At 42.4% G+C, this 27,740-nt stretch overlaps 1 protein-coding gene across 1 annotated transcript in view; it reads right to left on the bottom strand.

Annotated features, from left to right (window-relative positions):
- LOC115100878 (septin-2A) overlaps positions 1 to 27,740 on the bottom strand; it is a 119,069-nt gene that overhangs the window by 41,695 nt on the left and 49,634 nt on the right. Inside the window, exons 8-10 of the mRNA XM_029619900.1 lie at positions 9,999 to 10,100; positions 4,880 to 5,025; positions 2,378 to 2,461 (exon numbers count right to left, since the gene is read on the bottom strand). Of these exons, the coding sequence (XP_029475760.1) occupies positions 2,378 to 2,461; positions 4,880 to 5,025; positions 9,999 to 10,100 (332 nt within the window). The remainder of the gene's footprint in view (positions 1 to 2,377; positions 2,462 to 4,879; positions 5,026 to 9,998; positions 10,101 to 27,740) is intronic.

A 27,740-nucleotide genomic window follows, 5' to 3' on the forward strand; every position in this document is an offset into this window, starting at 1 on the left:
TGCCCTCTCTCTTACTTGTGTTAGTCTTGCTGTTTTGACTGATGGTATAGTCAGGAGAGCTTTGTTTGCTGACCTTAGGTTTCTGTTAGGGACGTGTACTCGAAGGGCTGTATTTAACCAGTCTGCGTTTCGTTATGTATTAACTTATGTATGGTGCACAATGTTTTGTATTGGATTCTTTGTTCGATCGGAAGCCAGTGTAGTTCAGCCAGTGTTTCCGTGATATGTTCTCTTTTGTTTTTGCCGGTTAAAACTCTTGCTGCTGTGTTCTGCAAAACTTGCAGTGGTCTTAGTGAGGTGTATGGTAGACCTAGTAAAAGTGCATTACAATAATCAGTGCTTGCAATTATCAACGCTTGTAGTACTGATCGAAAGTTAGCAGTTGTTAGGAGTGGTTTGAGTCTTCTGAGGACCATAAGTTTAGCGTATCCTTCCTTTACTTTCAGAGATATGTGTTGTTTTAAGCTTAGTTCAGTGTCAATTATTACTCCTAGATTCCGTACTTTCTCTACTAGTAATATTTGTTGGTTGTTTTTGAGAGTGATTGGGCTTTGTTTAATTTCCGTATTTTTTCGTTCTAAGTGTAGGAATTCTGTCTTCTCTATATTGATAATTAATTCCATTTGGTTTAGTAGCTGTTTGATGATATCTAGATACATGTTGGCAATGTTTAATGTTTTCTCAATTGTATCGTCGATGGGTAAGATTAATTGGATATTGTCGGCGTATATATAGTGTGTGATTCCTAGACCAGCTAGCAGGTGGCATAGTGGTAGCAGGTATATGTTGAAAAGTGTGGCAAAAAGGGCGGATCCTTGTGGTACTCCTGTTTGAAGGTTTATTCTTTTTGATGTTGCGTCTTTAATTTGTACTTGATAATATCTGTTACTGAGATATGATCTAAACCATTTGATTGTTTTGTTGTTTAGACCTATTTTTTCTAGTCTATTTAAAAGTATGTCATGATTTACAGTGTCAAAAGCTGACAGGTCGAGCATCACTAGAATGTAATGTTTGCTGTTATCGAAACCTCTCATGTTGTTATCTGTCAGTGCCAGCAGAAGTGTCTCTGTGCTATATTGTTTTCGAAAGCCATGTTGTGAAGGATATAGTATGTTGCTGTTCTCTAGGTGTTCTGCTAGTTTCTTTTGTATAGTTTTTTCTATTAGTTTTGCAATTAAGGGTAGGTTCGATACTGGTCTGTAGTTACTCAGGTTCAGTGGGTCACTGTTTTTCTTTTTTAAAATTGGTTTTACGATGGCTCCTTTTAGTGTGTCTGGCACGGATCCTTCCTCTAAGGATAGATTAACGATCTTTGCCAGTGTCAGAGCTACAGTGTTGGCTACTTTTTTTTAAGTCTACGGTTGTTATTGTGTCATGCGAATGGGGTGCGGGATTAAGTTTTTTTTAGCATGGATTCGATTTCTATTTCTGATACCTCATTGAAAGTCGACCATTGAATAACGTCTCTGTCTTTCATTTTAATAACTTGTTTTGTTAGCGCGCACTAACCCGAAATTCGGGTCCCCTGAATTTCAAAGGTCCGAACTGCGGAAAATATGAAATTTCCTGCGGTGGGCTGAAAACAAAGCCCAAACCAAAAGGTTCGGGTTTTGCACATCTCTACTAAGAAGGGCATTAGCAGTAAAGTTGAGAGATTTAGATCATTCCCAACATGCCATGGCTTGTGAATTAGGTTCATTCTGGTCACAGTGTGGACTAACTAGTCACCTAACTGGGCTCTCAGGTAATGCAGGTGTGTCTCTCACCTCCTAACTGTTAAGAGAATCCAATTCTTGTCCAAACGTATCCATTTCTGAAGGAAAGAACGTAAGAAGGAAAACAATTTGAAAGGCGCCAAGCCAGCAGGCGCTTGTGATGGGGAGGGCTACCCACCAGTGCTGATCACCTTGTAACAGCTAACATCCAAGGTAAAAAGACAAAAAAATTGAAAAAACTGTCTTTGAAACTGAGAAGAGATTTCTGTGGGGAAAACCATGATTCTGAGACCGCCCCCTCCCCTGACATCATCGCAAACAGAGCCGGGCAGTTTGAAAGGCACCAAGCAAGCACCCCTTCGTGCAACCCTTTGTGTTATTTCTTTAATATGCTCCTTGTTATACCTTTTGCTTAATTGTTAAGAACTTTGATTTTGATGGTTTTATTTTTGTAATCTCTTAGCCTCAGGTACAAAAATTTTAGATTGTAAGCCCTTTTAGGGGATAGTGAATTACCTATTGTACCTTATTGTAAACCGATGTGATATCTGTTTTTGAAATGAACATCGGTATATAAAAATCGTAAATAAATAAATAAATAAATAAGGGAGGGAGATAATTCAGAAGTCGCACAGCCAGAGAGAGATTCTCAGACTTACTTGCCAGTGCGTTTCAGTCGCTCAGAACGGAAGTTCTCATAATGTAAATCCTGGGTTACCTCCTGCAGGTCCTGCATGTGTGTCCTGGAAACATCAGAACAGCCAATATTACTTTCAGATGCCAGATTGACAAATACTCCTGCTTCAGTGCCTGACATTCTCGTAACCCATCAGGCAAGGCCACTTTTACTCTCTGACAAAAAATGAGCACTGCAGGACACACGCTACTACTTGGCACAAACGAGTTTACCTTTAAGATGTCCTGAAGTTTATAAAGTATGGGTCAGTTCTCAAAACCTTATGTCATATTTGAGCTGACCAGTACAAAGGGATCTTCCTTTGCAGTTAATACATTACATTTCCTACCACGGAGATCCAATAGTATGTATTTTACTACAATGGTGTGTATTTTACTACAATAATTTTTTTAAAAACCAGTAACTTTCAGGTTAGGCCTACAAAGAACAATCTTCCATATAACAGGCTGAAGTATTACTGCATTCAGGGGCTATTCACAGCCTCTTCCATATAATCTAGTTGATCCTAAGACCTGCATGCTGACTTTCATTAGCTATAGTTATCCACTGCTCCAGAATAAGTACTTTCTTTGTAGGAGGAAGCCCGTTTTGCATCATGCCACTAGGAGGAGACAAGACCAAGGCCTGCCTGCTCTCAGAAATAAAATTGCATAGACGCTCAGAGTACAACATTAAACTGGATTAACAGATACTGGAATGAGCTGTGCCTGCAACTACTTTCTGGACCTCAGAGCTAAGCAGTAGGAGATAGCAGCAGTAACTTCTGTTCCAAGAGAAAGAAGAGACCGTTCATTACCGTTTTCATCACTGCAGCGCTAGGCATGGACTTCCAGCCAAGAATCCAGGTTACCTGTGATCCGCTCATTAGCAGAACAGGGACTGACAACTTGAGCTCTCTCACTCTGGAGCCAGTGGCTGGAGCTGTGACATGAAGTCAGCACACAGGACAGCAGCCACAGACTCAGCCAGTACTCGTGCAGGTCATGGATGGCGATGACAAGAGGACTTATTTAATCAAGCTTAGAATGTCCCAGTTTCATCTAACACCTGTAAAGCAACCCGGCTAGCACAGGGAGAGAGTCTGCTCAAAGCAGAGACATCAGCAGGAGACTCCTCCAGGCTGAGATTTACTTTTCATTCGTACTTGGACATGAACAATATATAACAATGGATAAACATTTGAATGAGCTTACTTGGATTTAATTATTCAGCTTTCCAGTTCTCTGCTGAAGGTGAAATACAATCGGGCAGAATAGATAGATTTAACTCCCCTGGCGCAGGGAACTAAATTTTACCCAAGGCAATGGAGGGTGAAGTGACTTGCTCGAGGTAACAAAGAGCAAGTCACTTTGTTTGACTTGAACAAAGTGACTTGAACCCCAACCCTCCCTGATTCTTAGCCTGGTGCTCTTAACCACTAGGCTACCCCCTTCATGCCTTATATGGAACATAAGTCATCAATGACATCACCAGCAAAAAACCCCAAAAGCTACATACAGAGCTGTTACATCAAGTACTGAAAACAGACAGTAGGTACTGTCCTGCTTCATTTAGGGGACACTAATCAAACTGCCTGAGGAAGAAGTTGCAGGTCTGTGCATACAAGGCCTTTTACAGACCCCACAGACTTTGTACCTAACTTATGCAGAGTCCACACCGTAAATCCCTGCATGCTGTCTTCTGGTCCCGCCCTCCCCCATCTCTCTGCGGCACGGGAAAATGTACTCGCGCTGTCAATTCTCCTCATAATTTCTATTTTCTCTCTGCTAAGCGATTTTTGTAATGTTTCATTAACTGAACTGTGCGTGTACATATTTATTTTACTCTTTGGGTTAATTAAAATAGGATTAGCTTGATCTCCCGCTCCTGGTGGGCTTTAGAGAAAATGCTTTTTTTCTCTATTTCTTTTTAAGTGTTGACTCTGCTCACAAACTAAATTCTGCATGTGATTTACTAAGGCTTTTTGAAAAAAATACTACATGTACATAAAATAATGTGCCACCTTGCAGGGCTAACTCCCTTTGTTTAATGCGGTCAGATGTCACAGTGCATCTGAGTCTCAGGACTGGGCCTGAGAAACAGTTGTGCTTCCTTGGACTCGCTACAACCCATCAAACAAGGGCAATTCTGAAGGTGGCCAACACAGACCATGCCCTTTCCAAGCAAACTAGTCACATGAGTAATCTGCTTTAGCTAGTATCCTGTTATAAAAGCAGAACAGAAATCTTGAGATTAAAATCAAATTGAATGTGAAACCTGTAAACACCTTCACACTGAGGCTTCGGGTAACCCAGTTAACAAGTCCCCAAGTTCAAAAGAGTATAATGGCTCCAAAAGTTAAAAAAAAAAAAAGTAAGGTAATATAAATGCCGTCTTTAAAGCAGCTAGCTTGCACGTTACATTATTAAAGAGAACATTTTACTTAATTCTGGCCAGGTAGGATAGGAGAGGATGCCTCACTTACACCAGCATGGTGCGCAGTTTCAGGAAATCATTGTGCTCGGGGTTTTCCACTTCAACCACACCCCATGGGTACAAGCGGCCACGAATCTTTTTCCCTTTCACCTCAATCAGCTGGTTAGAGCCAATGACAGCAAAAGGGATGCTGGCCTGCAAAGAGAACACATGGAGGTTACAGAGCAAGACTGCACTACAAGAGGTCAAGCTGCCAGGAGGACGACAGTGATGGCATGTGTGAGCACAAACTACTGCCAGCTACACAATTATTTACATCTAACCTAAACGTTTCACAGGAGCTGCAGTTCCCTGGTTACTAGGTGTATTTAAATTTGATTATAGCACCCTGTTATGCAAGACTTCAAGGCAGTTTACATAGTAAAAATGAAAATACACAATACCATAAATGAACAGGCAAAACCCAATTCCCCCCAAAATAAAATCAGCAAGTCCCAAATCTATTCTACCAATAACCAACAACTAATTGGCAGTGGAAGTGGCATAAAAGCATTGTGTCCTTCAAGCTAGCCCAACCGGAGAAGAGCATTAGCAGTAAATGTGAAAGGTTTGAGACTATATCCAACATCTCCTGGCTGAAGAGCGAGATTCATCCCTGTTACAGTAAGCACAAAACAAACCCCTCTGCAGACATCAGCCCCGTGAAAGACCATGGTACCTGGCCACCCAAGATCTCCTGGTGCTACTGTGATATGAATTTTTAGTGATTTAATTGTTCATTTATATTCCACTATTGGTGATGGGTCAGTCACTTCAAAGTGATTACATTACCTTAGGTATTAAATACAAAGGCCAGGGGGTACTGAAAGCTTATTTTGATTTTTAAAGCCATTAATGGTCCTAGCACCTCAAGGTGTCAATGGAGAAATTACTTGCCTGATAATTTTGTTTTCCTTAGTGTAGACAGATGGTCTCAGGACCAATGGGTTGTGCTCCCCTGCCAGTAGATGGAGACGGAGCCCGGTTTCAAGGCTGACATCACCCTAGATACACCCCTGCAGTTACCTCTGTCCTTCAGTATTCCCTTCAAAAGCCACTGTGGACATACTATTGAAAAACTTGATTAAAAACAGATAAGCATAACTGTATTCAAGCAAACACTGAACCCCAGTAAGATTATAGATGCCCTGATCTAGGGACTGGATGATGCCTTACCCATAATCTCTTAGAATTGATATCCATTCCACAGGCAAATCCTTGGCACCGTTCTTGGACAGCCATGGGTGGGATGCTGAGTCCATCTGTCTACACTAAGGAAAACGAAATTATCAGGTAAGTAATTTCTTCGTTTCCTAGCATGAAGCCAAATGGACTTAGGACCAATGAGATGTACAAAAGCTACTCCTGATCAGGGCGGGAGGCAGCCTGCAGTCCGGTTAACACCACCCTTGCAAAGGCTACATCCTCTCGGGCCTGAACATTCAGGCAATGGAACCTGGAGAAGAAGGTGTATAAGGAGAACCACATCACCGCTCAGCAGTTTAGCTTCCACCATTGAGTCTGCCTGAGTCTTAGAGGAATGAGCTTTAACCTGAAGGGGTAATGGCTTTCCTGCCTCCAAATAGGCTCCTGTGATCACCTTCTTAATCCAGTGAGCTATGGCAGCCCGTGAAGCTAGTTCACCCTGCTTCCTTCCGCCATGAAGGAAAAGCAGGTGGTCCATATTTTGGACCAGTTCTGAAAATTCCAGATACCACACCAAAAGCCTACTGACATTCAAATGGCGGAGGAGGTGGTATTCTTCCATGTCCTTGTGCTTATCTAGGGATGGAAATGAAATAGACTGATTCAAATGAAACTCAGACTACTATGTGCAAGAAGGATGGAACAGTACAAAGATGTAATGCTCCTGGAGTCATCTGGAGGAACGGTTCCTGATGCAACATTGCCTTAGTTCAGAGATGCGACATGCCGAGCATGTAGCCACCAGGAACAACATTTTCAGGGTTAATAAATGCAAGGAAAGACTGCTCAGCAATCGAAAGGAGGGCCCTGCCAAAAACTCCAAAACTAGATTAAGATTCCACAAGGGAATCAGTGGCCAGAGGTGCTTCACCCCTTTCAGAAAAACGGGCCATGTCCGGATGGGCTGACAAGCGGGTTCTGTTCACCTCACCCCTAAAAACAGGAGAGAGCAGCTATCTGGACCTTCAAGTAGTTAAGGGTCAAAACTTTATTCAAGCCGTCCCGCAAAACTTCCAGAATTAGTGGGATTTTGACCATCCAAGGGGGAAATACTGCAATCCTTGCACCAGGCCTCAAATACTCTCCAGACCCACACATACGCTAGGGACTTGGAGAATTTCCTCGAGCGGAGTAAGGTGGCAATTACTGCCGCTGAATATCCTCACTTCATCAGGTGAGCCCTCTCAAGGGCCAGACCATAAGACAGAACTGAGTCGGATCCTCATGAAGGACCTGTCCCTGCTGTAGCAGGTCCCTGTGCAGTGGGAGGCACGGGGGGGGGGGGGTGTCTCCCCCAGTATTCTCCGCATACCAAGGATGCCTGGGCCAATCTGGAACTACTAGTATGACTAATCCCCTGTGGTGCTCGATTCTGTGAATGACCCTGCACAGGACAGATCACAGACGGAAGGCGTATAGCAGCTCCTCTTCCAGCCAGGTCTAAATAAGAGCGCCGATCCCCAGGGTCAGCTGATCTTTTCTGCGACTGAAGAATCAGGGAACCTTCGCATTGTGAAATGTGGCTAGCAGGTTGATGGTCGGGAAATCCAGCGATCTAATACCAGCTGAAAGGCTTTGGCTGACAACGCCCACTCTTCTGGATCCAGACTCTCCCTGTTTAGAAAGTCTGCTCTGACACTGCCTTTTCCTGTGATGTGGGAGGCTGAGATCATTTGTGGATACATTTCCACCCATTCCATAAGGAGATCTATCTCCTGTGACACTTGCTGGCTTTTGGTTCCCCATCTTCCAAGAAATCTAGATCCTCTTCTTCATCCGTGCTGTCTGGGTCCCTGCAAGGGATACCCTTGGTGAGTCTAGGCATGCCTCGAGGTCTGCTGATAGGACTGGCAGAGGGAGGGCATATCGACTGAGGTTCCGTCCAGACAGGGGCACGTGAGGTAGCAGACTGCACCTATATGAAGGCTTGAAGGCCTTTAAAGAATTCCACTCAAGAGAGGGCAGCCAGATCCATGCCTGGTCTAGGCACTGGGGTGGGTCCAGCTGAATTTCCCTCTTCCACGGATGACCCAATCAAGGGAGTACTCCGATCCAGTGTACTTCTAGTTAAGGCTGTCACCAACCCCTCATCTGAATGGAAGGAGCCTGGCTTAGTAAAGTCCGAGGAGGCCAACTCTCCTTGGGCTTCCTTACAGTGCTGATATAAGTTGGAATCCAGGTCGGGCTGTAAAGCCCTAATATGACAAGCAGTGCAGAGGGCAAGGTGCTTAGGTTTCTTGGTTGCCAAGCATGAGCCGTTGCTCATTTTTAAGCTCATGCTTAAAAATTTACCAGCACAAATTTTTGAGTATCTAGATGGTGCGCGGCGAGGTGCGCGGCGAGGTGCACGCACAGCCCATGCACCCAGCTCTTCCTGTAATGTGCGCTTTCAAAGTTGTGTGTGTAGGATGCACCCATTACGCACACAGCACATGCGCAGAGTCGATGCACTGTGCATACTGATGTCCTATGGAGAGCAATACGGTGCACACAGAAAAGCACGCAAGATGACGCCACTGCTGCCTACCACGCGGTGTGCCAACCAAGCCTACAGTGGGGTCTAGCCCACCGGAGGCTGCTCAACCCATTCAGAAGGCCAATTCCCCTTACCCCCATGGGAGCAGGAAGACGTCAGGACAACACCCCAACTGAAAATCTTTCTAAATTGGAAGGTAAATCTTCCTTTTTTTTTTTTTTTTTTAAATTTAAACTTACTCTGGGCTCAGCGCTCACCAGCTGAGTTCAGAGACAGTCTCTGGCTGTGGTGGGAGAGGGCTTTGGCTGTCATCACTGCACTTGGCTTCCTGCACCCACTGCCTTTCAGCTGCCTAAGCAGCAAAGTCCACGCCAGACACCAGCTACTGGACCAAGGCACACCTCTCAGGGATCTCGGAAATCGCCTCAGGAATTCTCAACTGGGGGAGGGACCTTTAGGTATCACCGCAGGAGAACGGGGCTCAATTATCTCCAATTGAGAATGTAGAATTTCTCCTTAAAGAAAATACAGCAATCCCCATAGGGAGAGGTACGTCCACCATCTGCTGGAGATGGAGAATACTGGAGAGCGGAGGTCACTGAAGGCGTTATATGCATTGTGACATCAGCTTTGCAGCCTTGCTCTGTCTCCATCTGCTGGCAGGGGAGCATAACCCATTGGTCCCAAGTCCATCTGACTACATGCTAGGAAATTACATAAATGAATCTATGTAGATACTATGACATATATGATGACTGATGTCCCTTTAACCAAAGGATGCTCACCACTGGTTCTTACGGGTTTTAGGACATTCACAATGCCTATGCATACCATCAGTGCCTGTATGCATGACTCGTATAGTAGAATTTAAGTACTAGGGCAATCTATATGCAAAGTGAAAACCAAAAGTGTCTGCAGATGCTCAAGGACCATGCTGTACCAGCTTTTAGCTGTGTTTAGAATGCAACATGGACTATAAGTCTAGAGACCATGGCATGCCAAGTATCATTTACGGACATGCTAACCCAATCTAATTCACAACCAAACACATGACTGCCACAGCCCAGGGATCTAGGGTTAAATATGAAAGTAAATGCAGGCACATTCACAGCAGCTAGTGCAAGCGTGCCAGAATTTTCACAACCTGCCTGAGGTGACACAGGGGTGTCAACGTGCTCGCCTTTCACCTCTGGAGACTGGCAGCACATCTGGCTTACATCACAGCCTGGTGGCCTTAGGGGAGTCCCCTGTTGTAAGATGCCAATTATTGCTAGGGTGTGCTGAGTTTAGGTAGGTAAGGAGGAGGGATGTTATAGCATCAACAGTATATAATGGAGTGTGCAACAAAGCAGAAGAGAGAGGGAGGAGTGAAAAGCACGGCACTCGACAGTATAACTCTTACTGTTTGGTGTGTAGCTCTTCAGTTCAGTGAATGCTAATTCTTTACCTTTAGCACTCTGGTCTGCTCTTTGAACTCTTCATCTTCATCAGAGTCTGCATCTGGCAGCTGATAAATCCGGATGCCATGTTCTGCAATCTCATCCAGGATCTGTGGGAGACAAGCGGGCATTGAGTAAAACCAGAGAACAGCAAATCAGAAAAAGTGACAGCAAGTAATTTTTGTAAAAGCAGTCATTTTCTGTAAAAGTACAAAAGACCCCTAATTGCAAAGAACTGAAGGGAAGCCAGAGATCTTCTGCACCAGAAATGAAACCGAGTAGATGAGATGGGCCTTAGCGCCTTATCTGCTGTTTCTATACAATGAGGTGGAGAAGCAGAGCGAGGCTGTGAGAAGATAAGAAATAGAAGGGAATGACACACTGAAAGAGAAAGAAGGGGAAAGTTTAATGCCCTCTTCTCTGACAATTATGTAGAACATTAGAACAGTATTTGATGCTCATTACCTCTTTCTGTCCCTAACCGGATTGCTAACTATTTTACAAAAGGCAATGATTATATTTCACTGGCAGATCTGGAGATGGGAGAAGATCACGCTGCGAACTGAAGTTTTGCTTTCATATTTTCTATTGGGTCCACTCCTGAACACCTCCAATTGAACTCTGGCAGTATGCATCCAGAAGCAGCCCCATGGTTACTACACATCTAAATGCTATTTCTGAAGCATCTCTACCAACATGTAAGAACTTCCACCACCTGTTTAATGGTCCCACTACTGTGAAAAGAGGGAGCAGCAAAGATAGGAATGTCAGACCGTTTTAGGAAAACAAACAGTGTTTCCGAAACTACAGTTCTGCTGAGGATCTGTGTGCACGACCAACCCCAAAAATAATAATCTCAGGAATCTTTTTTTTCATAAGAAATGGAGGCTGGAGTAAGAGGCACACTGATCTCTAGCCAGGGGCTTGGCAGATTCCAGGGCAGGGATGTTTAATTTTCCTTAGAACAACAATCAGGGGAAGAATTCTGTTTTTTCCCGATGCACTATGGCATGTTTCTGAAGCTTAGCCTTTGACAGACGCAAGCTTCTTCCTCCCATAAAGAGATTGTTTATGGCTGTATGATCCCCATTGAGATGTGAACAAACTGTTCAGCATCCCCGAGCCAAAAGGAAGAAGAGAAAAAGACTGCCTCTGAGAGCAGCAGAGGAAAGCACATCACTCTGCCACCCAAGCTTAGGAAATTTAAGAGGCTGATGGAAGGAAGCTGCAAAGACTGATTGGCTGTATGAAGCTGTCACAGCGCCAGTCTGACATTACAGACCTATAAAGCATATGTCACTTATCTGTAGTGTGTGTTCTCCAAGCACAGCAGGATGCAAGTCCTGCTGTCATCGGACAGAGCCCTGGTCAGAGGTTTCACTGCACAGCTTCCAGAAGCTCTTCTGAGTATGGTAGGACTCCCCTGCATTGCAGTCATCATTCAGGTTCCCTTTTTGTTCCTTTAATTTAGCTAATAAAGGATGTCCACTCCTAGTGGAGGCAGACGGGTTCTGTGAGGACTTATATCCTGCTGTCTTTGGAGAACATCTGCTACAAATAATTAACTTATACTTTCTCCCAGGATAAGCAGGTGAGGAATCCCTAGCTGCAGGTTGCCTTAAATAAATTTAAAAAAAAATGCAATATGAAAAATGTCAATGGGCACAAAAATGTTTTAGTTGGCAACTAGCAAAAGAACAAAGAAGGTACTACAAAAATGAAATCCCCAATATCAATGTTACAAAATTTTATTTTTTTTTTACACAATTTGTATATAAATATATCATTGCTTCAGGGCAGTCAGGGTTCATGTGATAGTTTTTATTGTAAAAATGTTTTTGTATGTTTTCTAAAAATGTTTGAATGTATATTAAAAATTGTCTAAATTGATAGATTAGTTGACAACTAGCCTTTACAAAAAAAAAAAAAAAAAAAAAAAATTATTTTTTTTTTTGAGGCAACCTGGAAATAAAAAGAACTGAACCCAAGGGGGCAAATAAATCTTTCAGACTACTTTTTGCACAGGAACTCTCAACAAGGTAATGAGATTTGAATTGATTTATTTAAAAGTTTTTCTATACCATCATTAAGTTATTTACCATCATACCGGTTTAACAATAGGGCACAAATAGAAAAAAAAAACAAAAACAAAAAACCCCCCACAAAACTTTACAATGAAGATGCCATTAATAAATCGGTAACAATTGAATCGCTATAAACTATTTGATTTCTGACGTAAGATATCTATTGGTACCTGTCTCTTGGGTGCGTACCTACGGTTTATTGTTATTTACGCTTAACAGTGTGATAAAGATAATTTCCAGGTCGGTACCTGGAGATTGTTTGTTAGGTGCGTTATGCTGGCTCTTCCTTATCTGTTTTCCACATTCTCTTTGTAAAAAGCCTGTTTGAAAAGCCATGTTTGAGGTTTGTTTTGAACATTTTGAAATCTCTCTGTAGTCTTAGTTCTAGGGGCATGGAGTTCCATAGGATGGGACCCGCCAGTGATACTGCACACTCCCTCACCTGCGTTAGTCTTGCTGTTTTTACTAATGGGATGATTAAGAGAGCTTTATTTGCTGATCTTAAATTTCTATGTGGAACATGTACTCGCAGTGCTGTGTTCAGCCATTCTGCTTTTTCGTCATGGATCAGTTTGTGTATTGTGCAAAGTGCTTTGAATTGAACTCTTTGTTCGATAAGTAGCCAATGTAGATCTGCTAGTGTATCTGTAATGTGATCTCATTTTCTTTTGCCTGTTAGAATTCTCGCCGCAGAGTTTGGTAATATTTGCAGTGGTCTTATTGATGTGTACGGTAAGCCCAGCAGTAATGCATTGCAATAATCAGTGCTCGCAAATATTAGTGCTTGGATCACTGTGCGAAAGTTTGGTAATGTCAGTAGTGGTTTTAGTTTCCTTAGTACCATTAGTTTGGCATATCCTTCTTTAACTTTTAGAGATATGTGCTGTTTGAGGTTTAGCTCTGTGTCTATTATAACGCCGAGGTTGCATACCTTCTCTGCTAAATCGATTTTTTCATTGCTTTTGAGTATTACTGGAGTTTGAATTATGTTTGTTTTCTTTCTAAGTGTAGGAAATCGGTTTTCTCAATATTAATTACCAATTCCATTTGGTTTAAAAACTGTTTGATTATTTCAAGATACATATTGGCTAAGCTTAGTGTTTTTTCAATGGTGTCTTCAATTGGTAGGATTAATTGAATGTCATCGGCGTAGACGTAGTGTATGATTCCTAGCCCTGCGAGGAGATAGCATAGTGGTAACAGATAAATATTAAAGAGTGTTGCTGATAGTGATGATCCTTGAGGTACTCCTGCTTTTAGTGTCTTTTTTTGGACAAGGTATTATTAATTTGTACTTGGAACACTCTGTTACTAAGAAATGATTTAAACCATTTGATTGTTTTGTTGTGTAGTCCTATTTCCTCTAGCCTTTTGATTAGTATTTCGTGATTCACTGTGTCAAATGCTGATGATAGATCAAGTAGTACGAGAATGTAATGTTTTCCCACTGTCGAATCCTCTTAGTATATTGTCTGTTAGTGCGAGTAAGAGTGTTTCCGTGCTGTAATGTTTTCGAAATCCGTGTTGTGATGGGTAAAGGATGTTATTTTCTAAATGCTCTGATAGTTGTTTTTGAACTGTTTTCTCAATTAATTTTGCAATTAATGGCAGGTTTGAAAACTGGTCTGTAATTGGTTAGATTTAAGGGGGTCCATGTTTTTTTTCTTTAATATTGGCTTAATTATTGCTCCTTTCAATATATCTGGCATATACCCTTCCTCAAGGGAAAGGTTTATAATTTTTGCTAGGGCTGTGGCAGTAACATTAGGAAATTTTTTGAGTTCTAAAATGGGTAATGCGTCTATATTATGTGGGGCCGGATTTAGCTGTTTAAGCATGTTTTCTACTTCAAGGCTTGATATATCAGTGAACTCGGACCACTGTGTGGCATCTCTTGTCCACATTTTAATCTCTTGTTTGGGTGTCTTTGGTATTTTGGTTCTCAATTTTATCACTGAAAAATTGTGCAATTTCATTGCATCTATTCTCTGGTAAATTATCAGGGGAGTTAGTTGTATCTTTGGTGAGGTTATTGACTATTTTGAATAGGGTTCTAGGGTTATTCATGAATTTTTCAATCTTGGTGCTAATTTTTTTTGGCTTCAAGAATTATTTTTTTTTTTATAGTAGGCTAGCTGTTTTCGGTATTGAGTCAGGTGTTCAGTTGATTTATGGTGTTTCCCATTCCTTTCTTTTTTTCTAAGCTTTTGTTTGGTTTCTTTTATGTATTCATTGTACCAGGGGTTTTTTTGTTTGATTCTTTTGTGCATATGTTTTTTTTGGGGGGGTTTATGTTGTCTGCTATTCGATTGGACATGTTAATCCATACCATTGTTGTGGTATTGCAATCGGGGGTAATCAAATGTATTAAGTTCTTCTGTACCTTGTTTTTCAGTGTTTCTGTGTCAAATGGGGGATGATATGTAATTTCAATGGGTTCCATTTTTGGTATTTCAGTTGGTTTTGAATGTATAATGGAGGATTGAATAAGGAAATGGTCTGACCATGGAATTTGTGTGTAGTTTGTGTTTTCAAGAAAGCTGTTGTTTATAAATGTCAGGTCTAGTGAGTGTCCGGCTCTGTGTGTGGGTTTATCTGTTATTAGTTTAAATCCAAATGCAGTCATGTCTAAAAGAGTCTGGCAGGTATTGGATAAGGGCTTTACATCCATGTGGAAGTTGAAGTCTCAGAGTATGATGGTGGTCGTTTTTGTATTTAGGCGAGTTGAGAAGAATTAAGATTTGAAGGTTGTTAGTTTCAAAAATGGCGATTTCAGGTTTGTTGGAGGTGTGATGGATAGTAGTGCATTTAAATTTTTTTTTGATAATTAATAACAAACCACCCCCTCTTCTGTTTGTTCTAGGAATTGAGAAGACCTCATAGTTTGTGTGCGCTATTTGGTTTTTTAGGACTGTGTCCGATTTTTTTTTAACCACGATTCTGTGATTGCTAAAAAGGTTGGTTTAATGTCATATAGTAAGTCTGTAATTATGGGGAATTTCTTAGATACTGATTGTGTGTTGACCAGAAGGTTAACATCAAAATTGTCACACATTGATATGGTTGTGCAGACAACTCCATATTGCAGTCTTGCAGATCTCTTGCATGGAGGCTGACCTCAGGTGGGCCACCAATATTACCATGTCCATAACACAATGAGCCTCAACAAACTATCAGAGTCAAGCCTGCCTGGGCATAACAGAAAAAAGATGTAATCTGCTGTTCCAATTGGACAGTGTGCATTTGGCTACGGCAGTTCCAGGTTTATTTGGGTTAAATGAAACAAAAAGCTGGGTGGACTTTGTAAAGGCTTCAGTCTACGCTACACAGAAGACTAAAGCTCCCTTGCAGTTCAAACTGTGTAAGTCTCGTTCACCTTTGTGGACACGTTGTTTTGGGGGGGGGGGGTAGGGGGAGTAGAAGGATGATTGACTAGTTAATGTGGAAGTCTGACACTATCTTAGGAAGACACTTGGGATGTGCATGCAGAACCACTCAAATATAAAAACATTTTGCATAAGGTGAAGTCACTCAGGCCTGGAGATTATTGACTGCACGTCGATGTGACTGTCACCAAAATATGACCTTCCAGGTCAAGGTACTCCACATTCTCCTGTACTTCCTTAAGGATATCATGGATGGATACTGCCACAATTTTCTTTGGGCGATTGAGAAATTGGAGGATATCCAAAATATTGCGTCTTGGGTTCTGCCTCCTCCTGCAAATCCAATGGAACGTTCTTATTCATTTCCCCTTATAAAAGTCAGGTAGGGACTTTTTCCCATTCCTGTGGACTTTTTCTATTGAGAAACTTCCTTAGATCTATAATCATACCTCCAAGAACCCTCAGATTCTTAATCCAATTGTGTGTGAGATAATGTGGCCTGAGCGTGCACCTGCTCTTTCTGTCAACGTCTGGGAAAAGACTTGTGTTTTCAGAGGTGCTGTAGACCCCAATGGATCCTGGTGCGTCAGGGAAACTTCCCCTCCAAATGCACTAGAGATTGACAATAGTGCAGGCAGCATCAATACTGATGCCCCTGCAGTTTCCGGTATTAAGAACATAAGAATATGCCATACTGGGTCAGACCAAGGGTCCATCAAGCCCAGCATTCTGTTTCCAACAGTGGCCAATCCAGGCCATAAGAACCTGGCAAGTACCCAAAAACTAAGTCTATTCCATGTTACCATTGCTAATAATAGCGGTGGTTATTATATAAGTCAACTTAATTAATAGCAGGTAATGGACTTCTTGTCCAAAAACTTGATACCATAGCTGCCAGTACACAAATTGATGCAGATTGAGATCCAACCTATGTTGATATTGGCACACCGAATTAAGCCAGTTAATGCTCCAATGCCTCCTGGATCTTTTTGTTAAGCTCCTCCGCAAAAATCACCAATGCCAACACAGGTTGAGTGGCAGGAAGAGAAGTTACTTCTTCCTGGGTCACCTGAGGTACAAGAGAAATTACTTACCTGATAATTTCATTTCCTAGTGTGTAGCCAGATGGACTCAGGACCAATGGGTTATGATCACCTGCCAGGAGAAGGAGATGGAGTCAGGTTGCAAAGCTGACATCACAGTACATATAGCCCTGCAGTGACCTCTGCTCTCCAGCACATGGTGGCCGTACCTCTCTCTAAAAGGGATTGTTGTACTTTTTGGAAGGAGAAATTCTACATTCTAAATTGAAAGAAAATTGAGCCCTGCTCTCCTAAGGTGATACCTAATAGGTCCCTCCCTCAGTTGAGAATTCCTGAGGCGATTTCAGAGATCCCTCAGAGGTGTGCCGTGGTCCAGTAGCCGGTTCCTGGGAAGGACTTTGCTGCTTAAGCAGCTGAAAGGCAGCAGGTGCAGGAAGCCTAGCATGGCTGTGACGGCCAAAGCCCTCTCCCCACACAGCCAGAGACCATCTCTGTACTCAGCAGGTAAGCGCTGAACTCAGGTAAGTTTAAAAAAAAAAAAAAAAGGAAAGAAGATTACCTCCCGATTCAGAGACGATCAGAGGGAGTTTCGGTAGGACTTCCTTCGATCTCTGTGCTCGGCTCGCCATACCAACATCATTCCCGCTTTCACTGGGGGCAAGGGATATTGGGTTTTCAAGCGTGTTGAGCAGCCCCCAGTGGGCTAGGCCCCACTATAGACTTGGTCGGCGTACCACGTGGTAGGCCGTAGCGGCGCCATCTTGCATATATTTGTGTGCATGCCGTAATGCCCTTCATAGGATGTCAGTATGCACAGTGCGTCGGCTCTGCGTATGTACTTTATGTAGACAGCGTGTGCGCTGTCTACATAAAGTTGGGCACATCCCTACGTGCACATCTTTGAAAGCACACGATATAGGAAGAGCTGTGCGCATGGAATGTGCATGCGCATCACCGCACCCTGTTCAGATGCTCGGAATTGTGCACATAAATTTTTAAGCATGAGCTGAGAGAGCGCACATCTACCACTGCCAATGGCACCTGCAACCAAGAAAACTAAGCGCCTTGCTCTCTGCAACTTATGTCGGCGCTGCGAGAAATCCCAAGAAGAATTGACCTCCTTGAACTTTGCTAAGCCAGGCTCCTCCCATTCGAATGATGGGTTGTCCACTGCCTTAACTGAAGTACACTGGACCTTAGAATCTCCTTGACTGGCTCATCCGTGGGAGAGGGAAATTCAACTTGTCCCACCTCCTGCATTAGGCATGGACCCAGCTGCCTTTTCCTGGATGGAGTTTTTCTTGGGGCTATAAGCCTTCATGCAGGCGCAGTCTACTTCCTCTCTTGCTCCTGTCTGGACAGAACCTCAGCAGGTGGCCTCTCCCTCTCCTGTTCCTACCTACAGAGCCCCCCCCCCACCCCCCGAGGTATGCCTCGACTTACCAAGGGTATCCCTGTCAGAGACCCAGACGGCACAGATGAAGAGGAGGATACAGATTCCTTGGAAGATGGGGAAATTCCCCTGGGTTAGAACCGTATTGGACCATGTGATGGTTTTTCCATAGAGATGAATTGCCAGCCCTTGTTTCCCATGCCCTGAAGATGCTGGGAGTTCCTGGGGAGGACTCTGATGGAACCAAAGAATCCCATTCTAATTTCCCTGCGGAAGGCCTCCTGCTACTTTCCAGTGATGGTTGCCATCTAGGAGTTGATTGATCTGGAATGGGATACCCCAGAAGCAAGTTTTAAAGGGGGCTGAGCATTGAAAGCTCTATACCTTCCGGACCCAGCGGTAAGGGAACGTTTGTATTTTCCTAAAGTAGATGCACTGGCTGTGCCGTCTCTAAATGAACAACTATCCCAGTGGAAGGAGGAGAAGCCTTAAAAGATGTGCGTGAAGGATGGATTGAGTCTATTCTTAAACAAGCCTTTAACACTGTAGCATTGACCTTACAGATCACTTCTTCTTACGCTCTGGTGGCTCGTTCATGTCTGCTTCTCTCAGGAGATTGATGACTCCAGGGTGAATTCCAGAGCAGTTATGGAACAGACGGTTGACACTCTTGAGTTCCAGGATGGGGCAAAAGGAAGCTTCCTTCTTGGGTATGACAAAATAAATGGAATAACGTCCCATAGGATGAGGGCGGTAGTCCCAGTACCTATGCCTCAGGAAACTAAGGAGTCTTAGAAGTGTGAGTGACCTTCTCTGTGGAGATGCTTACGAGGAGAGGGAGAGAATACATGACTGCTGACAATTTCTCTATGATCTCTTCACCATGCATTGACCGGGACCAATGACAGTGCTTCTTCACCTTAGCTCAATGTTCTGCATCAGTGTCCCTCATTGCAGACACCAACAAAGAGGAGCCCTTCGCTTTCATCAAGTGAGAAGTACTGGAGGATGCTCTGTCCCCTCGACCTCTATCAGTGCCCACTGTCAATGAAGGATGATACCTCATTGATACCAAATCACCACCAGCATCTAGTACAGCTCCTGGGCCCCTTGATGTCAAAGCCTCTGATGCTGATGGTTCAGACTTATCTAATCCAAAGAGCTTTTCCAAGAGCTCTAGATGGGTTTGATGGCCTCTAGGAGTGGTTGTTGCTGAATTATCTTCCCACAAATACAGCAAAGCACACATTTGTCATGGGATTCTGAGACCAACATAATGAGACAGCACTAGGGGCACTTTGAGAAACCACTGGTCCTCTTGTGTTGATGGAACAATGGACACAAAATAGGCTATCAAAGAATTCAATTTTGAAAAAAAAAAAATTGGCCTGACCGATAGTGCCGATGTGGCTGCAGAAACATTTCTAAAAATGAAAACTGGATGAAATCCTTTATCTGCCTAGTTATGGTTAAGTGCGAACTCGCAAGGGAAAAGGGGTCCCATGTGAAAGGAATAGCCGGAAGGCAGCCAAAAACAGTGAGGTAGTTTACTTCGGTGTGGAGTGATCGACCGGCTCTGTAGATAAAAAGGAACTGAAGGGGTCCCCATGTGATGACTGCCACATGGAATAGTCCCGTACATGCTCAGAACAACTTCTGAAAGCTCTAGAACCTCCGAAGCGAAGCTTCTAACCAGGGCTCTGTTCAATGACCATCACCCACCTGTGAGGTCTCTCGCATCCTTCTTGTCCTTGAAGAAAATAAAATTCAATTCATTACTGGAATTCTCAAGATGTAAATCAGCAGCTGGTGACAGCAGCTATGAGGCACAGGCAGAATGAGTCAAAAGGCTACAACTACTACAAAATTAGTTAAAAGAAAACAATATACTTGCATACACATGGTACATTTGAAGGCTTAAAGATGCAGATTTTCTGGACTACTAATGTCAACTGAATTTAAAAGGAAGAAATATCTTTATTGAAGTTCAGAAACACCTTAAGGACCACTTATTTTCTAGGGCCTTCATGACTGAAAATTCATAGCAGTTAGCAGCAGGTAACAGTTAGCAGTTGAAAGATCAAGCTGATTAGTGGGCTACCAGTATTATCGAGTAGCATAAAACGTAAGTAGTATTTATTTATTTATGAGTTTTTTTATACCGAGGTATAGCTAGCAGCCTTCACTCCGGTTTACAAATACAACATATTACATTTAACAGTAAACTGAAACCAGAAAACTACTTATTACAAACGACATCAACGTTTAGAACAGGGTATATCATTACTTTTTTTTTTTTAAACTTTTGATTTTAGTAGTCTAATTTTTGTTTATTATTGTCATTGATTTATGTCTAATATGTATGTTACTTGTGTTAAACTGCACAGAAAGTTTGATTTGCGGTATACAAATATATATATTTTTTAAATAAATGATTTTAAGAGGTCCTATGAGAAAGGGCTTAACATGCCCTACCCTTGTAAGCATCTAACACCATCATGGAAGAAAGAAACCAGCCAACAAACTAATGACAGGAGAAAGAAAAAATACACATACCTGGTGACAGAGGAAGAGATGAGGAAAGGAGCAATTACAGAACCTGCTCAAGTAGCGAGTAGGAAGGGGCAATCAAATCTCTGAAGTACCTCCTTCCTTCACTCTTAGGGCTAGGGTACTCTGCCAGCTTCTAGCTGCACTGCAGCCATTTCCTGCAAAGTCTATCTTTAAGGAAACAGATTGTATTTAACCAGTACACTGCCAACTCTGAGTAATCTTAAGGCACCACACAATGCAGCTGAAGAACATTTCTTTCTAGCATAGATGGTGAAAGGGAGGAACTACTAGATATAAAACTAGACAAAAATGACAACATACTAAAGGGACCCAATGCCAACTGTGGGGATGTGAGTGGAATCTTATCTTAGCTGACATGTGCACCGTCTCAAACAGCTTTACCTTAGTTATAAGAGTTATAATTTCATCTGAAATACTAGAAGCGGCAACCAGGACTAGAAACACAATAGACCAATAAGAGGTATGGCTACCACTCCCCTGACATCACACTTGGTTGCTACTGCAGAGGAAATGGCTTCAGAAGTTCAGGATGCACCTCCCTTAGGTGTGACATCACTTGCCCATGAGCAGCATTCTTGCTGGATGATGTCAGAACAGGAAGAGCCCACATCCTGAATCTCAGGAACCATTTCTCATGTTCAGTAACTCAAGCAAAAATCAGCTAACTACATAACTGAGAAGGTATGACGTGAAGGTTAATGTCCAACCACAAGAGGGAAAACCAAATCTCCCACTACTACAGCATGGGGACAGTTTAAAAACAAGAAACCATGGACAACACAACAAACCTAGGCAAAACCATCCTGCCATAAACCTGTACCAAGATTAAACAAATCCAGAAAGGAACCACAGGCGTCAGAATGGGGTGGACCACAGGTGTCACTGCCCAGGCTAAATCTGGCCCTTCCCGCAGAGTCTCTGTGTAAGATTCGGGATCTAGTCAGGCTTGCAGTTGTTTGATAGTGGCAGGAAGGAGAAGGAGGAGGATGAAAGCAGTGGTGCATCAATCATGGTTTCCACCTCTGCAGCTCAGGAAGTCACAGACCTCTGCATGGTTCAAACCAATTCAGGCCAAGCAGCAGAGGATGATGATGCAGCACGAAAACTTCTCTCCTCCTCCTGCCGCTGATCAAGGCAGAAGAAGAGAAAAAAAAAAAAAAAAGTGAGACCGTTGGGGAGCAGGGGCATAGATAGAAGGGATGTAGTTTGGTTGGCTTGCCCCAACTCAAAAAGTGTCCCACTATCCCTGGAAATCACTCCTTTGCAACAAGAAACTGGACACAGCTATTGGGTTTGTTTAATGGAAATATTTGGACCCAGCAGTCCTGCAAAATGGATGCAGAATTTCAGGCTCCTGTCATCACCTAGTGAGCAGCCTGCAGTTACCAGCTGGGTCTGCACAGGGCAAGCAAAGAAGAATTTGAAAAACTATATCTGCCCCCCCCCCCCCCCGAGATCCCAAACATTACTAACTCCCCTATGAAACAATAGGGGGTGGGAAGCCAATTGCACAGGGTGCAAGAATGACGTATTGCAATCATGAAACCCGCTGCTTTCCTGACGGGAAAAAGAACTACAATAAAAACAAACTGTACTTTGTAGGCATAACAATGAAACATTTGCTCCTACTCTGCAACTCTATTTGCTTTCAGAGGCTCTGTGTGATTCATAAGAATAGCCTTCTCTTGGGAAAAAGAAAAAAAACAAATAAAATATATCAGCTCCCTTGTGATGAAATCACCCGGTTTCCTCTGTATCCCTTGATGGGATAACTTGTGAAAGGGATTTCCAGCTCTTGCACAATTAAACAGGAAAGTGAGTGTGTGTATATTTGTTGGTGGGAGAGAGCACCGTTTTGATTTGTTTTTTTTATTTGGATCTAAGAATTATAGGCAAGATCCAATCTGCATGTTTCCAAGCAGAGCTTCTTTCTTTTGATGTGGCCTGGAGAATCCACACACACAAAGCACACTTAATACCAGAGGTCAGTGGCGGGGACAACGGGCGTAATGAAAGGAAATTGGACACGTCAGACACTTAGATTTAGCTTGGTTGAAACAAGTCAGTCGGTCTTCAAATTACTCATAAAAGGGCAGCTATTTCCTTGGCAAAGTTCTGAGAAGAGCGAAATAATCTTGTTGGATTTTGGCAAATGCTGATTTACTTCATGATCCAATGACAATGCTTGCAACAAACTTCTGGATCAGCCTTTGCTGATCTGAATATTTGGTAATAGTACTAAACGTCTACACCAAACTTTCGGATCAGCCTTTGTCGGTCTGTGTGCCTGGTAATACCGTTGATTTCTAAAACAAATCTCTAGATCAGTCCCAACTATTCTGTACACCTGATAATACTATGAAGTGGGAAAAATGAAAAACAATCCAAGGAGGCATTACATTAGGGGGAAAAAAAAAATATACTAAAAGCAGCACTCCTAGCAACTAACACAGGGAGGACATCTCAGCCATTGTGCTAAAATACAAGCACCACAGATTTCATGAGGGAGCTACGGACTCTGTTCCACAGCCAAGGACTGTCATTGCGATGAAGGGATTAGACAGAAGAAGGGAAAAGTGTTATAAGGCAGGGAAAACCCCAGGCAGCTGTGATATGAAGGATCATGACGTCAGTGCCCCCAGTAGTAACCAGTCTGAGCAGGAAATTTAAAGAAGCCGGGAATCATAAAAAAACTTTCATCCCTCACATCACACATCACAGACCATTCTGTAAGAGAAGCAGCCCCCCAACTGCTGCACCGTGCCGGGCCCCCCAACTGCATCGCTCTCAGTGTGGCACTGTGCCTGGCGTAGCCCCTTTATGTACATAAAGGAAATCGGACTAGCAGGTACCACAATCAAATGGTTCATCTCATACCTCTCGAACAGAACCTACAAAGTAATCTACAACAGCAAAGAATCAAAACTATACCTTGCACACGGCGTTCCTCAAGGATCCTCACGCTCCTCTACTCTCTTCAACATCTACATGCTCCCTCTCTGCAAACTCCTCACCAACCTGGGCCTCCAATACTTCATCTACGCAGATGATGTCCAAATACTCATCCCCACAAGTGACAACATACAAAACACCCTCACTAAATGGAACAACTACCTCTCACAAATACAGAACCTACTCTCCCAAATAGCACTCACCCTCAACCACTCAAAAACAGAATATTGCACATCCCCAACAAACCCCCAGAACAGATCATCCAAAGCGGACCATCCATACCAAGCTTGAACAACCTCATCACATCAGCAAGAAACCTTGGAGTCACCCTTGACGCCCAGCTAAACCTTAAAACCCACATCAACACCATAATAAAGGAAGGATACTACAAACTACAAGTCCTCAAAAAAATCTAACCGCTACTACTCACTCAGGACTATCGAACTGTACTACAAGCCCTCATTTTCCAAACTTGACTTACTGCAACTCCATCCTCCTTGGACTCCCACACATTACCAACAAGCCCCTCCAACTACTCCAAAACGCAGCAGCCAGATCCCTCACCAACAGCAAACGCTCCACACACACATCACCCCCATACTAAAAGAACTGGCTTTTAGTCACAAAGACACCTACGCTCCAGTAACACAGGACTACTCGCCATCCCCTCCAACAAAAAGTCCCACCTTGTCTCAACCAAAGAACGAGCAATCTCAATAGCTGGCCCAACATTATGGAACAAACTACCAGAACCGATCCCTCACCACAGAACTTCAAGAAATCACTAAAAACATGGCTTTTCAAAAAAAAGCATACCCAGCCGACATCTAACACCTCGACGCCTGCACCATTCGACGCTTGTATCTTTCCTACCTCATAACCCAAGCCCACCCTCCTCACCACTCTAAAAAGCAATGGACCATCCAAATGAAACTACACCGCCAATAGCCTAATTTTTCTCTTCGCTGCTTTTATATAAATGATACACCAATGGAACTTGTTTTGTCTAGCCCTATTTTCTGTAACTATTTTATTACTATCTATGAACATACATTAATATACCACTATGTCTTTATGCATGTATATACAATAACCATGTAACAGATTAATGCCTATTTAACAGTATATTACAATACATCTTGTAAACTGATGTGATACCCCGAGAGAATGTAGGTATACAAAAAACAAATAAATAAATAAGATGCCAGTCTAGTTGTCAAGTGGCTGATCCACGATGGATGTGAAAAAAAGTTTATTTTTCTAGAAGCCTCTTCCAAGAGATATTACCATCTCACCCCCATAAAAAAAAAAAAAAAAAAAAAAAAAAACAAACCAACAAAGCAAGTCCCAGCTGAGTGTATGCATGCAGGGATTGCTCCTGTGCAGCACTCTTGTTCATTGTTTCTTGATGCTCACTTTCAGTAAGACAACATTTACACTTCCCTTTCAGGTAGAACAATATCAGCCCTGGTCCAGCTTCACAGGGACCACAATGTCCTTGAAGAATGTCTGTGCCCCCTTGTCCCTAAGCAGCTCTTAGAAATGTTTTTATACAGTTTAAACTGTGTGGCTGCAATTGCAGAGAAACAAGACAAGACGTGAAAGAAAACCTCTCAGCCCAGAGCAGAGGTGTGCTGCAGTGACAAGGAGCTGTGGCTCTAATTCCAGCTCCATCCCTCAACAGGTGACCTTAACTAACTCGCTGTCCCAGGGCTCTTATTTACATTCTAAGCTCTCTGGGGAAGAGACCTGTGCTACTCAGGCTATGCACACTGACACTGCTCTACCTGCCTAACAACATTGTTGAGGACTGTTCAGCGCATCTCTGAAGACACTGCTCTTTCTTTTTCACTCTCACTGACATGTCTGGTGACTGAAGGGACAAGGTTTGCAGGTAGCAAAGATCAAACCTGCCTAACCTCAGATTGCAAGTACTTTTAGTTAGTAGCATGTACCACCTTCTTCACCATGCAGGTTACATAGAAACGATACAGCTATTAAGCTAATCCTTTCAGGTGCAAGTTTTTAGGACATCTGATGTGTCTCTCAGGCAATGCATCTTCAAACAAACATTCATTTGTTTTAATTCTTATCCAACTACTTGGCTAGGTTTCTTAACAAAACTGTATTTTTGCTGGGCAAACATAGCACTCTAACTCTCCGAACAGTGTTCTATGACATCTCACCTGTAGGTGACCCTCATGCGTTTGATCTCTTAAATGGCCCACATCTGGATAACAGTTACTTGCTAGGACGTTTCCTTGCTGTACAGTTTGCATGTTTACGCCTCACTCACAGAACATGTATCCTTTTATCTGGGCTAGCCTTTTTAAATGCATGTTTAAGTGATCCCTGACACAGCAAAATTCCTCTTCTGTTGCTTTTCATTTGCAAATTTGGCCAAGTCTTCTGCTCAATGCTTATCCCCCACTATTAGGCAAATATTTTGAAACCACCCTCGAAGTCCTCTTCAGCAAATTAATACATTTTAAACTTGCAGAGAAAAAAATAAAATCTTACATTGCTATTGCTACATATCTTTCAGCTGCAGCTGAAGCTATGATTCTAGAGGACTTCCTTAATGCTCAACTGTACACATTTTGGAGGTGAATTTTCAAAAGCTGTGCATATAAAAAAAATATCACATGAGCCTGTACAAAGCACATACGTGAGTAAATCGTATTTTCAAAACTGCAAAATATGTGCATAAATCAGGGTCCGTGTGTTTAAAAAAAAAAAAAAAAAAAAAAGAGTGATGTGGCAGGGCAGAGCCAACATTTACACACACAAGTTGCTATTTTACAGCCTGCCCAAGTGACACACACAAGTTTTATTTGGATATATTTACTCCTGCTCAATTTTGGGCAGTGGTGATCATAAGCATCTCAAAAGTGAGAAACAAATAACTGGAGTGGACATCAGGCTGAAAAGCCACAAGGGTCTTCACAAGCTGCAGATGCACTAATTTGTAAAACTGGTTATTTCATTGCTGCATGCTTGTTATAAAATCCCGATGCATGCGTGTAAAAGCCGACTTATAGGGGATAAATGCATCTAATTATTACGAGTTAAATCTATTCATGTATCCCCTAAAATCTGAAGTACAAATATGTGGGTATATCATTTTCACACACTTATCCGGTTAAATTCCAATGTATCCGGCTCAGTAGCATCTTTGCTGCATCTTAGATTTATTTTATTTAGAAACTTTTAATATACAGATACTCAAGATAAATATCTTATCGTACCGGTTTACAGCAAAACAAGGGAGAACCAACGATATAGGAGAAAAAAGTTACATAAAACAGGGTGATGAATTCAGGACAACTGTAAGAAATGGATATAGCTTAACATAGATGGACATATTTGAATTTATCCAGCTAAGTTGCACATTCCAGACTTATCTGGCTAAGTGCCACTACTTAGCTGCACAAATCTGAGTTTATCCGGATAAATATCACTAGATCTGGTCGAAGACATCCAGAAGGTGGGAAAGGAGGGAGAAGAAATGTTGATTGTTTGGAGATTTTAATCTGCCATAGACTGGAGTATCCCTTCTGCAGAATCTACCAGAAGTAGAGAGATAGTGGATGCCCTTTGAGGGGCTCCGTTCAAACCAATGGTGATGGAACACACGAGGGAAGATGCAATACTCAACTTAGTGCTCACTAATGAGGATAATCTCTCTAATGTCTGGGTGGGTGCCCACCTCAGCACCAGTGATCAAACAGTGTGCTTTGATATTGCTAATAGGATGCAGAGAAGTCACACGAAGACCAGTGTTTTGAATTTCAAAAATATGGACTTTGTTGAAATAGGGATGTACCTGGACTTAGAACTAGAAGACTGGGAGAAAGTGGGAGAAGTGGAACAATAGTGGGCCAAACTAAAAGGAGCAATTCCAAAGGCAACTAATCTATGTGTTAGAAAAATAAACAAAAGTAAGAGAAATAAGAAACCGATCTGGTTCTCAAAAGGAGGGGCTGATAAAGTAAAATTTAAAAAAATAGCATTCAAGAAATATAAAGGATCTCAAAATGATGAACATAGGGAAGAATATCTGGTGAAACTGAAGGAGACAAAGAAGGAAATCAAGAAAGCTAAAAAAGTCAGACAGAAGAAAAGATTGCCAAAAAGTTAGAGAGGTGACAAAACGTTTTTCAGAAATAATCAAAGAGAGGAGAAAGGTCCAAAGTGGTATAGTGAAATTGAAAGATGACGATCAATGTATGGAGAAAAATGAAGAAATGGTGGAAATATTAAACAAATACTTCAGTTTGGTTTTCACTATAGAAGACCCTGGAGAAGGACCATTACC

Source organism: Rhinatrema bivittatum, chromosome 11 (assembly GCF_901001135.1).
Source record: "Rhinatrema bivittatum chromosome 11, aRhiBiv1.1, whole genome shotgun sequence".
NCBI lineage: Eukaryota > Metazoa > Chordata > Amphibia > Gymnophiona > Rhinatrematidae > Rhinatrema > Rhinatrema bivittatum.